Source organism: Rhineura floridana, chromosome 2, assembly GCF_030035675.1.
Source record: "Rhineura floridana isolate rRhiFlo1 chromosome 2, rRhiFlo1.hap2, whole genome shotgun sequence".
In the NCBI taxonomy this organism is placed as follows: Eukaryota; Metazoa; Chordata; class Lepidosauria; order Squamata; family Rhineuridae; genus Rhineura; species Rhineura floridana.
In genome coordinates this window covers 58,697,130-58,711,837 of record NC_084481.1, presented here as the reverse complement: position 1 = coordinate 58,711,837, position 14,708 = coordinate 58,697,130, and the positions used below count along the sequence as shown (strand labels likewise).

Genomic DNA, 14,708 nt, shown 5'->3' with positions numbered 1-14,708 from the left:
TAAAACCATCCTGGCTTGTTCTTGCTAACCCTAGTTTAACCAAACTTTGCCATCTGCCGTCTGGCATCTGTATCAGGTATATACAAATTGATTATTATATCTGAATATTGCTCCACCCAAAAAATTACCAAATAATTATGACATATTAGTCCTATTTGGGCATTAAAGCAACATGTGTGGGGGAAGTGTATAGTTTGCATCTGTATTGGAATTGTTTTTTAAAGATATTTTGGTTTGAGGATGTTCTTAGTGCTTTATCATCTGTTTGCTGCTCTGGGCTCCCTTTGGGAGAAAGGGTGAGATAGGAACTTAATAAATGAGGAGGGGGAAGAAGGTGGGGAGCGTGTGAAGTCCCTATCCCACATTTGCCACTGAACTTCATGTCTTGAGTAGGAAAGATCAAAGTGATATGTTCAGTTGAATGCACTTAGAGGGTTCTTCATCACTTGAAAGCTTCTAACTGTGCACAAGTTAATGTTAGAAGCCCCCTTTAGACATTTGCACTAAGTGTGCAAAGATCTCTTATTGCGATTGGGACATTGTAGGTGCGGCTTGCACACGTGGCCCTGCTGTCCTCTTCACACATTCATTCTGAACCTTTCTAATTTGTTTCTAAAACTTTTGAATTTGTTTTACACTGTGTTGTAACTCGTGGTTCTTATTTTGATTTCTTCAGTATGTTGTTTATTTTATGCAGACTTTGATTTTTTTATCTTTTGTTTTCTTGGATTTGAAAATCAGTTAAAAATGAAAGTTTTGTGAAATAAAAGAAAATGGAAGATGATTCATCTCCATCACTTGGGCCGGAAGGGCTTAAGAGAACATTTCTTCCTGCAGTTCCTTTCTCCCATAATTTTGTCTCCCAGCTGGTTTGTACGGATACTATCTCAGGACTGAACACAAGATATATCACACTGGCAATAAATATCTCTCCTGAGGTGTTTACTTTAACAAATATTCTCAATAGTAATGTTATACGTAGTATTTGGTTGGCTCTCTAGAGGCTCCATATTGTTAAATGACCTTTATGTGTTTATAAGAAAGGGTTTGGGTAGCCTTCCAGAAATCTGATCAGCTCTACTCAGTTCCCGTTTATGTAGCACCTCCTCTCCTTTTCTGAATGGTAAAATTGGGTGCAGTGAAGTGAGAAGGAACAGACACAATCTAGTAACCTATTATTATATGATGGCTACATTCCAAAGTCAGACCAAACATTCTTTCTTTAATCCTGGCCACATCCTGCACTACTAAGCAGCCGGCAAGCTTTTTATTGTACTCTGTCAGTGTGCAAATACAACACGTCATCATGGGTGATGGAAAGGTGAGAGCAAAAAGCAGCTTTGTGTATGTGTGTGTGTACTTAGCAAGGCTTGGGACTCTTAATTCTCTGCACTGTGGATAGATAGTTCTGAGAGCAGGAGTAAAATGCGACATGGATAAATATTGCACTTTTTTTCTTTTCAAAAGTGATTACAACTAGGGTGCCACATTCCATAAAGAGCCGTCAACCAGGGCAGTATACTCAGGAATGTTTTTCTTGTACATCTGTCTTAAGAGTTTTTTAAAAGTGAGAAAATCCAACCCTTTATGGAATTTTAATCCTTTTTAAGTACAAGCCCAAAGACTAGCAAATCCACTGTCAATGTCATGATCAACACTCAACTCCTGGATGCTATTAGAAGCCAAAATTTGTGGAACAATTAGAGGCAATTTATAAAATAAAATAAAATAAAAATGAGCGGCTCATTTTTTACTGAGTGGCTCAGCATGACGGAAAAGTTGGAATGATACCCAAGAAACAAATACATATACATTTCAACAGTGCAAAGTAGTTATTAATTGCTTGTAAGGCAACCTTACAACAATGGGTAGCTTAGTAATTTGATTCTAGAGGGCTTATAGCTCAAGAACCTTAAGATTCAGTACACTGTATAATGATAAGGTTACCACCCCCATGCATTAGTTGCATGAGGGAGCTTCATGGATATAAAAGAACAGTGGGTTCCGCCCCTGAGGTTGCACAGCTTTCTTGCTTCCCTGTTGTCCACACGTTGAGTGCGGATGCCTGAGAAGGGGACGCATATGCACATAGGCTTCCATGGGAACTAGAACCCTGTTTTATCTGGTTTCCAGCTGCCACGTAAGCCTATGCATGTAGACGTTCCCATCACAGATATACAGGCTGCCCTTGCTACAGGTGGACCCCTTTTATATGATTAATGCACAAGGGGGGCTCAGATTTAAGGTGCTGGACTATGACCTGGGAGACCAGGGTTCGATTCCCCACACAGCCATGAAGCTCACTGGGTGACCTTGGCCCAGTCACTGCCTCTCAGCCTCAGAGGAAGGCAATGGTAAACCCCCTCTGAATACCGCTTACCATGAAAACCCTATTCATAGGGTCGCCATAAGTCAGAATTGACTTGAAGGCAGTCCATTTCCATTTTTCTATGGAATTGTAAAACACAAAGAGCTGTTTTACTCATTCCCGAATTCCTTCAGAGAAACCTAGTATGTAGGAATTAAGCTGCTACCCCCATAGAGATGACCAAATAGCTGGCAGTCCTACATGCATGTACATTTATTGTGTACATTGTCATCAGAGTGGTAGTACAACTCACTGGAACAGAACTTTTGTATTTATGGGGAAAGGTTGAGTTATTTTGTAGATGCATACAAATAGATTCATCGCAAATGAATCTGGAAAGCTAATGAACACACAGGTATGTTTAAAAATGTTTAAAAAATCTAGACAGAATCTGAAAGCAGTTTACAGGTAAAAATCTGAGAAATGGGGAGAGCTAAAATTATACATATGGCATGCTTAGTGTCAACTTTTTTAAAAAAAAGATGCATTTGCCAGTGTCATAGGAGGATCTTTCTTATGTGGCCTTATTATGACATTGGACATATTATTTAGGTATCAACAAAATGTGGCATGAGAGAAGTATTGTATATATGAGTGACTGAATCGTCTTGCACTTCATAGAATCTCTAAGCTGTAGATTGGACTGAATTCTGACTTTGAGAGGAAACTCTCTTACTATTGATTGATTGATTGATTGATTGATTGATTGATTGCACTTGTATACCGCCCCATAGCCGAAGCTGTCTGGGCGGTTTACAGCAATCAAAAACATTAAAACAAATATACAATTTAAAACACAATTTTAAAATTTAAAACAATATAAAAACAATTTAAAACACATGCTAAAATGCCTGGGAGAAGAGGAAAGTCTTGACCTGGTGCCGAAAAGATAACAGTGTTGGCGCCAGGCGCACCTCATCAACGATATCAATCCATAATTTGGGGGCCACCACTGAGAAGGCCCTCTCCCTTGTTGCCACCCTCCGAGCTTCCCTTGGAGTAGGCACCCAGAGGAGGGCCTTTGATCTTGAACGTAGTGTACGGGTGGGTTCGTGCTGGGAGAGGCGTTCCATCAGGTATTGTGGTCCCAAGCTGTGTAAGGCTTTATAGGTCAAAACCAGCACCTTGAATTGAGCTTGGAAACATACAGGCAGCCAATGCAAGCGGGCCAGAATCGGTTTTATATGTTTGGACCATCTGGTCCCTGTTACCAATCTGGCTGCTGCATTTTGCACAAGCTGCAGTTTCCGAACCGTCTTCAAAGGCAGCCCCATGTAGAGTGCATTGCAGTAATCTAATTTGGAGGTTACCAGAGCATGGCCAACTGAAGCCAGGTTATCCTTGTCCAGATAGGGACGTAGTTGGGCCACCAACAGAAGTTGGTAGAAGGCACTCCGTGCCACCGAGGCTACCTGAGCCTCAAGTGACAGAGATGATTCTAGGAGAACCCCAAAGCTACGAACCTGCTCCTTCAGGGGGGAAAAGTCTTTATGAAATTTCAGCAGCATTTTCATGTGAATTTCTCCTAACACATACATCTTTGTTTGCAATTTTTCCTAATATACACATTTTTGCATGCTATTTTCATGAATATTTGCATGTTTATGCACACTTTGGCTATCCAAGACAGGTTGGACATCCATCATCTGGTCAGAAGAACCACCCACTAGCAGCAGTCTTGTCTGGATTGAGCCTCAGTTTATCAGCCCTCATCCAGTCCATTGTCACAGCCAGGCACCGGTTCAGCACATTGACAGCCTCACCTGAAGAAGATGAAAAGGAGAAATAGAGCTGCGTGTCATCAGCATACTGATGGCAACGCACTCCAAAGCTCCGGATGATCGCACCCAACGGTTTCATGTAGATGTTGAGCAGCATGGAGGACAGAACTGACCCCTGTGGCACCCCATACTGGAGTGTCCAGGGTGCCAAGTAATGTTCCCCAAGCACCACCTTCTGGAGGTGACCTGCCAAGTAGGAGCGGAACCACCGCAATGCAGTACCTCCCACTCCCAACTCAGCTAGTCTCCCCAGAAGGATACCATGGTTGATGGTATCAAAAGCCGCTGAGAGATCAAGGAGAATCAACAGAGTCACACTCCCCCTGTCTCTCTCCCGACAAAGGTCATCATACAGGGTGACCAAGGCTGTTTTCGTGCCCAAACCAGGCCTGAAACCCGACTGAAATGGATCCAGATAATCTGTCTCATCCAAGAGTGTCTGGAGCTGGCCTGCAACCACTCGTTCCAGGACCTTGCCCAGGAATGGAACATTTGCCACCGGCCTATAGTTATTAAGATTTTCTGGGTCCAGGGAGGGTCTCTTCAGGAGTGGTCTCACTACTGCCTCTTTCAGGCAGCCAGGGACCACCCCCTCTCGCAGAGAGGCTTTAATCACTTCCCTGGCCCAGCCCGCTGTTCCATCCCTGCTAGCTTTTATTAGCCAAGAAGGGCAAGGATCCAGCACAGAAGTGGTTGCACGAACCTGTCCAAGCACCTTGTCAACGTCCTCAAGCTGCACCAACTGAAACTCATTCAAGAAATCAGGACAAGGTTGTGCTCTGGATACCTCGCTTGATTCACCTGCTATAACACTGGAGTCTAAGTCCTGGTGGATGCTAAAGATTTTATCCTGGAAGTGCCTAGGAAATTCATTACAGCGGGCCTCAGATGGTTCTACCATGTCCCAGGGGCCAGAGTGTAATAGCCCCCAGACAATTCTGAAGAGCTCCGCTGGGCGGCAGATTGATGATTTGATAGTGGCAGCAAAATATTGTTTTTTTGCTGCCCTCACTGCCCCTAAATACAGCTTACCATAGGCACTTACCAGTGTGTAATTGCATCCACTAGGAGTTCGCTTCCATCTGCACTCAAGCCATCTCCTATATTGTTTCATCGCTCTCAGCTCTGGGGTATACCATGGAGCCTTACGAGCTCTACACAGGAGAGGGTGCTCAGGAGCAATCATATCAACCGCCTGGGTCATTTCTGTATTCCACAGTTTAACCACGGTTTCGACAGGAGCGCCAGCCCTATCAGCCAGAAAACTCCCCAGAGCCCTTTGGAAACCATCCGGATCCATTAGTCTCTGGGGGTGGACCAACTTAACAGGTCCCCCACCCTTGCAGAGGGGAAATGCCTCTTGTTGCTCCTAAGATCACAATTCAGGGTGATTTAGTGGTTTGGTAGCCAGCAGCAATGTTTTACATAACCTTGGGGCTTTGTTTAGCCCTGGAATGCAATTTAGATTTTCCCCTGCTAGGCATTAAAAGACGGCCTCTCAGCAAAAAAAATGTTCATAAAAGAACTCTGGGATTTTTAATTTCTTTTTTTCAAACTACACCAAGTGCAAAAGAACACTAAGGAAAAGAAGGTTGTGGTGGTAGATATGTAAAGGAGGCTTACTTTGTTATTGTAACAGTCTTGTATCAACTATGTAGGTTTAGGATTGCCAGGTTCAGGGCCTGAGACTGATCCTGTATCTTTAGGAGAAGAGAAAGTCAGCCAAGTGCTGGTGTTCTTGCAACAGTGTAATGGGAAAAACCACAAGGTGGAATTCTCCCTTCCCCCTGCATAACTTTTAAAGATACAGAAGACCTCTTGGTTGCCAGGCCCAGCCTCCAAGAGGTCTTCCGTATCTTTAAAACTTGTGCAGGGGAAAAGGAGAATTCCACCTTGTGGTTTTTCCCATTACAGTGTTGCAAGAACACCTGCACTTGGCTGATTTTCTCTTCTCCTAAAGATACAGGATCAGTCTCAGGCCCTGAGCCTGGCAACCCTAATGGTGACCCTATGAATAGGGTTTTCATGAGGCTTAGATGCAGTGACTGGCCCAAGGTCACCCAATGAGCTTCATGGCTATGTGGGGATTCGGACCCTGATCTCCCAGGTCATAGTTCAACACCTTAACCACTACACCACACTGGCTCTCCTATGGTTAGTTTTAAGTCACTTAAATTCTTTCACTTTGGAATTTTAGCATTCTGGCAATTCCAGGAATGCTGCTCATGCTGCACTCCTGGCTGTATGCAGACATGACCCTAAAAGTCACAGTGACCATTGCAAATGAGATTAAATGTTTTCCACCCCCCTGCATTTAGCATTCTAGAAACTGCAGGTTTTCAATGAGGTGATATCCTGGTAATTATAACTTTGAATGAAGGGAGTTTTCTTCAAGAGCACTAGCACAGAGGTTTGCAAAACTTGGCAGAAATGAATAGGGGTTTGGAAACTGTAATATTTTCTCAAATAATTGAAGTTTTATATTCACAACCGTTTGTAACTTTCTCCCTAGTTCATCATAGCATTCAATTACTAGATACGCTCTTACTCATTTAGAAGTATGTTCTACTTGCTTTAAATGTGTGAAAGAAGATTGTATTGCCCTGAATAAACCTTTTGTATACTGTACTCTTTTATATTTTACCAGGTACCTGGAGCAATTCAGGAGTTACTTTCTGCTTGATACAGTAGTTAACAATGTAAACAAGCTTCATGCTAATTTTACAATATATATTGGCATATTTATTTATTTATTTATTTATTAAATTTATATACCGCCCGACTAGCGATAGCTCTCTGGGCGGTGAACATAAAATATACACATAGTAATATACACATACTAAATTAAACATCATTGGTTTCACATGCCCTAGTAGATATTTGGTTGTGGCAGAGAGGAAAAGTCTTATCTGTGAGTACCAGTGATTTTCATCTAGGTACCCAAATACTCAAGTGTGTACGCACACATACCGAAATCTGATAAGTTTCCAAAGAGCCTGACATTCTCTAGATTCTTCCCTGATGGATAGTGGGAGCGCCCCTTGCTCCAGGAGCATGAAGCAGTTGCATTGAAACTGCTGTTGAAATGGAGGGAAGAAGTCCAGTCTTAGCAGTGGCTTTTATAAAACATTGTCAGGTGGGTGGGACAGCTGATGACAGCTGATGTCAGGTGATTGACAAATGGGTTATACCACCCACTTGTCAAAGTTGGCCTGTGGGGATGGGGACAGATGTTTTTTTTAAAAAAAATATTTATTTAGATTATTTCTATACCACCCCTTGCACAGGCCATATGGTGGTTTACAATAAAACAAGTAAGTAATTATACATAAAATCCATAAAAACACAATCCATTAAAAAATACACAGCAACAATAACTAATAGCAGCAGCGATCAGGTCTCTCTTCCAAGTGCCCTCTGAAAGAAGGGCACTGTTCATTTTTAAAAATTAAAATTAAATTTAAACATTTATAATAAACATTTTCAATGTAATAAAGCCAGTGGGAAAAAAGCAGCAAAAATATTCTACCAGGGAACAGCAGAGGGAATACAGAAAACAAATGAAGAAATAAAGAGGAAAGTAGAATATTGAAAATCAGACCAGGAAATGTCATTAAATCTACAGTTCTCACAGTTAATCTTGGAGAGGGTCCTTTAAGAGGGGGTAGGGACAGATAGAGATCTGGACCAAAAAGGTTCCCCATCTCTGCTGTAGAACATGGCTTGAATAATACAGTTGTAAAAGAATGCTATTTGTTTGAACTTTTCTGTTCAAAAGAACCTCATTGGACAAAATGGGTTAGAATCCTTTTGTTTTGAAATGATGATTTGGTAGTCTTAATTCGTCTACCACCAAGACCCCCACTTCTCATATTATGAGGTAACAAATGCGTGTTTTTCTACACATGTATGTATCCTGGAGAACTATCAGCAATCTTGGATGTTTTTCATGTATACTGTAGTACCTGTGTACTGGATGCATTTGAAAACAGCAAATACTAGGTTTTTAGTGAGTACAAGTACACACTGAGAGTTAGAATAATTGGAATAGGGGTGAGGTGTAGTTAGAGCAGATCCAGGAATTGAACCAGCTCAGAGGTCCCAACCCAAACAGGAAACTTTTCCTTTCACTTCCTGTGTAGGATGGCCCAGTGGCTAGCCCGCTGAGCAGTGCAAGCTCTAAACCTGAGAGTACTTTACTGCCAGGAAGATTAATCAAATAGAGTTCCGATCACACTCTTCACATGGGGCATTTGCATGGATCTGGGGCCCCCAATGTGGTGCCTGTGGACACCATGGAGCCCTTAGACACCCCCCCACGTAGTGCCCACCAAGGTTTCCTGTCCCTTCTCATTTTTTTTTTTTTTACTTTTTTTCCCGGTTGCTTGTTTTGCACAGGTAGGTTGCTTTTTTTGTCTGTGTTATGTTTGATTTGGAGCGTGTATGGGTGTTTCTGTGTGGGTTGTTTTTTTAAGCAATGCCCTTTCTTCTGTGAAATGGGTATTTTGTGGTGGCCAAGACAGTTTCTTAGATCTCCAGATGTTTCCCCAGATTTGAAAAAATTGTAGGCCCCTGACAGAGAGAGTAAATGGTTCCTGGATCTAAGGTTTCTGGATCTATGGCTCCTGACAGACAGACCTGCTGTGCCATGATTAGGTTGCTTCCTCTTGTATCAGCTGTCTCTAGCAGCCTGAGGTAGCCTGGGTAAATCCCTGGAATCCATACACCATGCAATCTTTGGGAGGGGAAAACCAACGAAGGCTTTTAGTGACTAGCCATAGCAACGTAGGACACTTTTGGTTTGTGGGCTGTGTTTCTGTCTGGAAACCAGCATGCCTGGGGATTGCCAGGATTTGAGGAGAGAGGGAATCCAGCCCAGAGGTTTGTAGATTGTGCTTTTGAAATATAAAACATGAGGCTGCCCTGAAGGCATTGACTGTGGTCAAATACCCTTTTTTCTGGCCTGTTTTGAAAAAACTCTTGTCTGTTCAAATATTTTGTTAGTGATAGTTGTCAGCCATCATTTCCAATTCATGTGGTATCTTCATATGAGAAGGGCCATATCACTGTGGGCACAGATTAGAGCCCAAGTGTGTAAATTATCTCCTTCAGTTTGCATGCAGTGACATTTTAAAATTGAAATGTTGCCCTGCTGTTACAATAAAATAGTACTTCATTAGCATTTTAATGACATTTCAAGTTTGTTTTTTTTAAAGGGGAGGCTTTTAAATGGCATTCGCTTATGCTTTTGCTGCTGGTAGGGCTGAGGGAATAGCATACTCAAGGTCAGGCTTTCCCAATCTTTGGGTCCCCAGATGTTGCTGGACTACAGCTCCCATCAGCCCCAGACAGCATGGCCAATGTTCAGAAATTATGGGAACTATAGTCCAGCAACATCTGGGGACCCAAAGGTTGGGAAAGGCTACTCAAGGAGAAGTAAAGCTCATTCTGTATTGATGATGATTCTTACTTACATCTCAGGACTTGGCAACAAATGCTATGCTTGCAACAGATATTTTAAAATTTTATTACATAGACTCTCCATTTGGTCTCTGACTCAGTACTAGGAATGGTACTTTTTCTGGCAGGGCTCCTGTCACTTTAACAGCTGCATGACAGGCAGAAATTCAATAGGTGAAGCTTTTCCTAGCATAGACATTGTTATTATTACTATTACTATCGTCGTCGTCATCCTCATCATCATCCCATCCTTTAGTGCAAGGTCTTGGCATGGGTTACATCTGAAAAGATAATGCAATATAGTTAAACAATAAAACAGCCTCACCCAAAATAGATGCATGGAATGTTTATTTTATATCTACCTGTCTTGCAGCTGGAGCTCTATCAGGAAAAAAAGAGAATAATTTCCACTCAATTTAGGTGCGAGTCTTGTCTATTAATTGTTGAATATGCTGTGAATTTCATTTAGTATCCCTTAGATCAGAGGTGGGGAACCTTAGGTCTGGGGGCCAAATGCAACCTCCAGGCAGCCCGGTAGCCAACCTTCCTTGCTGGGTGGGGCAGCTGCATTTCTAGTGGGGCATTTGGGGAGGAAAGGTGCATAGCGCCAACCGGTCCCCCCACCCTCACTTGTGCAGAGGGTGTGAGGGCCAGAGGAAGGGAAAGGCAGAGGCAATGACCTTCCCCATCACTCCTTCTCCATCCAGAGAGTGTGTTAACTTACTTGAATGAAGTTTAATCTGTTCAATTGTGTCACCCTGTTTTGAGAGATCCCCAAGAATACTAGACCCAAAAGCTTGACTTTGCCCATAACTACAGTCCACTTCCACCTGTGTTTTGTCCCTGTGTTCTGATTCTTCATGAACTGAACTACTTTGGTAAGGGCAGTAGGTATCTCAGTTTTAGTTCCACCTGAAAAACAAACCTGTAAATACTACATGTTTAGGAAGAGCAGAGAGAAAATAAATACTATGAGGTATGTTTGTTGACTCCTCCTGGAGAGTCCTTCCTTCTAGTCTTGTTGTTGGCCTTTAGATTTTCCTTCCTGTTGGACAATCAAAGGAAAGCTTTTTAACTGGCTGCTGTATAAAGGGCTAACAATTTTAAACTAATTGTGGAAAGCAATTGGATTTTTTTTAACTGGTTGCTGGGTTGATTTTTCTGTCACGAAACCCTGAAAAGCCCTCATGCTGAGCTGCACATACTGGGAAAATCAGAAATTAGGCCTGAGTTACAGCTTAGGTGTCCATCCAATCAGCTAGCTAACTGTAGTGTACACAGCAATATTTCTATTCCTCTAGGGCTGTTTTCATCCTTTGCCATCAAGTAATCAAGAAAAAGAAGAAAAATTAGCCACTATGATTGTGAGTATAGTGTGTATTTAGGGTAGCCAGTTTTTTCAGATCTTTATGTCTTTATTTCACCCTTTAGCAATAAGCATCCAATCCTGCTCTACTCTTTAGAATAATGCAGAACAAACAGACATTTACTTCTTACTGCAGGCAAACAAACATGCTTCTTTATTGCTGGCTGGGTGGAGAACACAAATGAGGCTGAAACTGAGGAAAGTCCAAGGGGTGGAGTCTAATTCTAATTCATAATATGAAGTTCAGTTATTTAACTTTTCAAGGATTATGTTACTATGTAGGCTGTTTTTTTCAGGGTCACTAATTATAGGATGATTGTGATCATGACAAATCCACCCTCAGTCAGGGAAAGACTTGAGTGAGCAGACTTTTGGGGCCTCTTCCAGATGAGGCTTTTGTTGTGCACACGCCTGGCCTTATTCACTGAATTTTCTTATTCTTAAATTGCTCCTGTTCTTAAAACAAGCTGCCATTCTTTAAATGGAGGTTGTTATTGTCTGTCTGGAGTGTGTGTAGAAACAGCCTACTGTAAAGATAACATTTATATTTCTTCCTGTGCTTGCTTTTGTCCTGCCCACCAGTGGCATGTGGAAAATTGTCGAGAAGGGAATGTGGCCCTTGGGCTGTAAAAGGTTCCCCACCCCTGCCTTAGAGCATGCATAAACCATCAGGCTAAACTGAGATTGTTGATAATTTTTGATAAGAACTACTGAAAAATTTCTCCCACTTTCCCCAGATCATTCTCTATCAATTAATGAGAGAAGAAACTACATTTGAAAATGATCAAAGGGTAGAGAAAATGTTGGGGAAATTCTCATGGGTGGGTTTTGTGTGTGTGTGTGTGTCATGCTTACCTTCCTTTTGAGGTGGCCAAGGGATATTTGTGAGTGTCCTGCAGATCATCTCAGCAGCTGTCTGCACTCTGCATCTTTTGAATACCTGAGAGATAATGACAGGTGGTTCTTCACTGCAGACATGTTTTTCCAGGAGTTGAACAATAGTGGCAGCATGAGAATCCTTTATTAGACAAATGGCCAGTTTTGGGTTTTTTTTGGTAAAAAATGAGTTGCCAGTACTTATACCTTGATAAAAGTACACAAAATGGCTGCCATGGGCTTCAAAAAAAGAGGTGATGGTACATCATCCTGATGAGTACTGTCACATACACAAATAAAGCACTGCAAGCAGCTATTGCTTCTGCTTTCAACCGTCATCATCATTTGGCTTTTGTCCTCTTTCGTTGTCTCGCCAACCTAGGTTTTTTGTTTTGCTTTCATTCCTTATTTTACTCTTTAAACCAGGGGCAGGCAATGTGGGGTCCTCCAGATATTGTAAAACTCCAGCTCCCATCAGTGCCAGCCAGCAAAGTCAATGGTTAAGGATGCTGGGAGTTGTCATCCAGCAATATCTGGAAGCCACCACATTGGTTATCCCTGCTGTAAAGCATCATGTGCATTGATAACAAAGAATCTTTATGTGCTACTAGCCATGATGGCTGTGTTAGCTAATAGCCATGATGGCTACGCTCTGCCTCCACAGTTGGAGGCAGTATGCTTCTAAATACCGGTTGCTGGAAACTGCAGGAGGGGAGAGTGCTGTTGCGCTTAGGTCCTGCTTACAGGCTTCCCATGGGCATCTGGTGGGCCACTGTGTGAACAGGAGGGTGGACTAGATGGCCATTGGCCTGATCCAGCAGGGCTCTTCTTAAGTCTTTATGTTCTTATGTAATCTTACGACACCTTCAATGACTAACACAATGCTTCTCAAACTGTCCTCCCTCCCTATTTCTAGGGGTCTTTCCCCCCATCATGCTGATTGCACACCATTTATATTTTTTAGCCTCTTTAAGAGACAGGTCTCCTTCTCTCCCTCTCAATATGTTAAGCTTAAATTCTAAAGCCAAACAAAAAGGAATCATTCCTGACTGCTCAGGACTGAAAGACAGTGTGAACAGTCAGGACAAAAAAAGCGCTGACATTTTTATTAATACTATAAAAAAGAGCAATGAAGGAAAACAACTTCTGAACACAATTATAAGATAAATGGGGAATACTGCTTAGCAGCCTAATGCAGCCAAACAACAATTTCTGTGTTGTTTCAGATATTTGTGTGTTTTCTGTTGTAGAGGGGGAAATAGGGCTGAAAAAGTGGAATTAGTTTACAAATGGATCCTGAAAGGGTGAGTTTACAGATGGGTTCCGCTTCAAAATGTTTGAGATGCAGTGGACAAATAGCATACTTTTTTTATTAGTCCACTTAATCAGATGCATGAAATGGACTCTAGTCCACGAAAGGTTGTGCCACAAGAAATCTGGTTAGTATTTAAGGCAGCCTTTCCCAAACTTTGGGTCCCCAGATGTTGTTGGACTACAACTCCCAACAGTCCCAGCCAGCATGGCTAATAGTCAGGAATGATGGGAATTGTAGTCCAGCAACATCTGGGGACTCAAAGGTTGGGAAAGGCTGCTTTAAGGTGTTGCAAGGCTCTTAGTTGTCTATTTGCTGCAAAAGACTTAACATGGCTACTCTTTGGGGAAGTTATCTACATTGTGCATTCATGGCGATTTTATAAATAAATAACTGTGCTGCTTTAACGTTTGAAGCATGAGTTGGATGTACCCCTCTCTATCTTGCACACTCGTATTTATGCATCTGGGAACATATGATAGTACGTATGATGCAGTAATAAATGTGTGGGTATGTGGCAGGAAAGGGGGAGACAACTGTCATGAATCCCAGATGAATCCCCTCTCTGATTTTATCGCATGTGAAAAACCTCTGAACCTTGACCAAGTCTGAATTGGGCAGCGGGGAAGTGCCTTGTTTGCTTCATCTTCTCTTCCCTGGCAATTCTCTTCAACAGCTTTTTTTCTGGAATGCTTTGGATTAACTCTGTTAACCAAGAATTCAAAGGGAAACAACGTAATAGCAGCCCACGTTGTTACGGTTTATTCTCATCTGACCTCCGTAAATTGTAAGTCTGCTGTGGTCACCCATGTTTGCTTTCTCTTTCTCTGCAGAATGCAATGAACCTGCCTCCTGACAAAGCAAGGTTACTTCGGCAGTACGACAATGAGAAGAAGTGGGAGCTGATCTGTGACCAGGTAAGTGTGGTCAGCAAGAGGTTCTTTAAGGTACAGATACGCCAAGCTTGGTCTTTCAAGCATTGCCCTGATGTTATGAAAAGATGTACCTAGAAAGCTAGTTAGACTGTTAATCCATCTGGTCTAGTTTTGGTAGTGGCTTTCCAGGTTTCTGGCAGAGGACTTCCCATCACCTTGTACCAGATCTTTTTAACTAGGGCCTGAACCTGGTACTTTCTGCATGCTCTTGAGCTTGGGTCCCTCTTTGTGAATCTCTTAAAATATAGTGGTTGCTGATACAGAAATGGAAATAGCTTATTTGTGTTAGGTGGGAATTTTTATACAGCAAGGGCGATGTATGCAACCTTCTGGGGTGTATGGTAGCTGTGAGAAAAGCCTGTGTTTGTTGCTCCTAGCCTGTGATGGACTCAATTTTTGCACACCAACCCAGAACATCTCTTTTTGAGCATGCACAGACTTTCCTGGAAATTTTGATATGCCCTGTGGCTGTGTGATTAGGGCTGACTCCTGGGGAAAGGAAGGCAGCCATCCCACCTGGAGGAAGAGAAGCAGAAGTGGCTGAATGGATAATGCTCTGGATTGCAATTTGTGATTTGCAAGTGATGGGCAGGAAAGAAATGCTACGAAT

At 42.3% G+C, this 14,708-nt stretch overlaps 1 protein-coding gene across 6 annotated transcripts in view; it reads left to right on the top strand.

Annotated features, from left to right (window-relative positions):
• FMNL2 (formin like 2) overlaps positions 1-14,708 on the top strand; it is a 262,344-nt gene that overhangs the window by 121,245 nt on the left and 126,391 nt on the right. For all 6 annotated transcript variants that reach the window (XM_061608771.1, XM_061608773.1, XM_061608774.1 and 3 more), the window contains exon 2: positions 13,997-14,080. In XM_061608771.1, the coding sequence (XP_061464755.1) occupies positions 13,997-14,080 (84 nt within the window). The remainder of the gene's footprint in view (positions 1-13,996; positions 14,081-14,708) is intronic.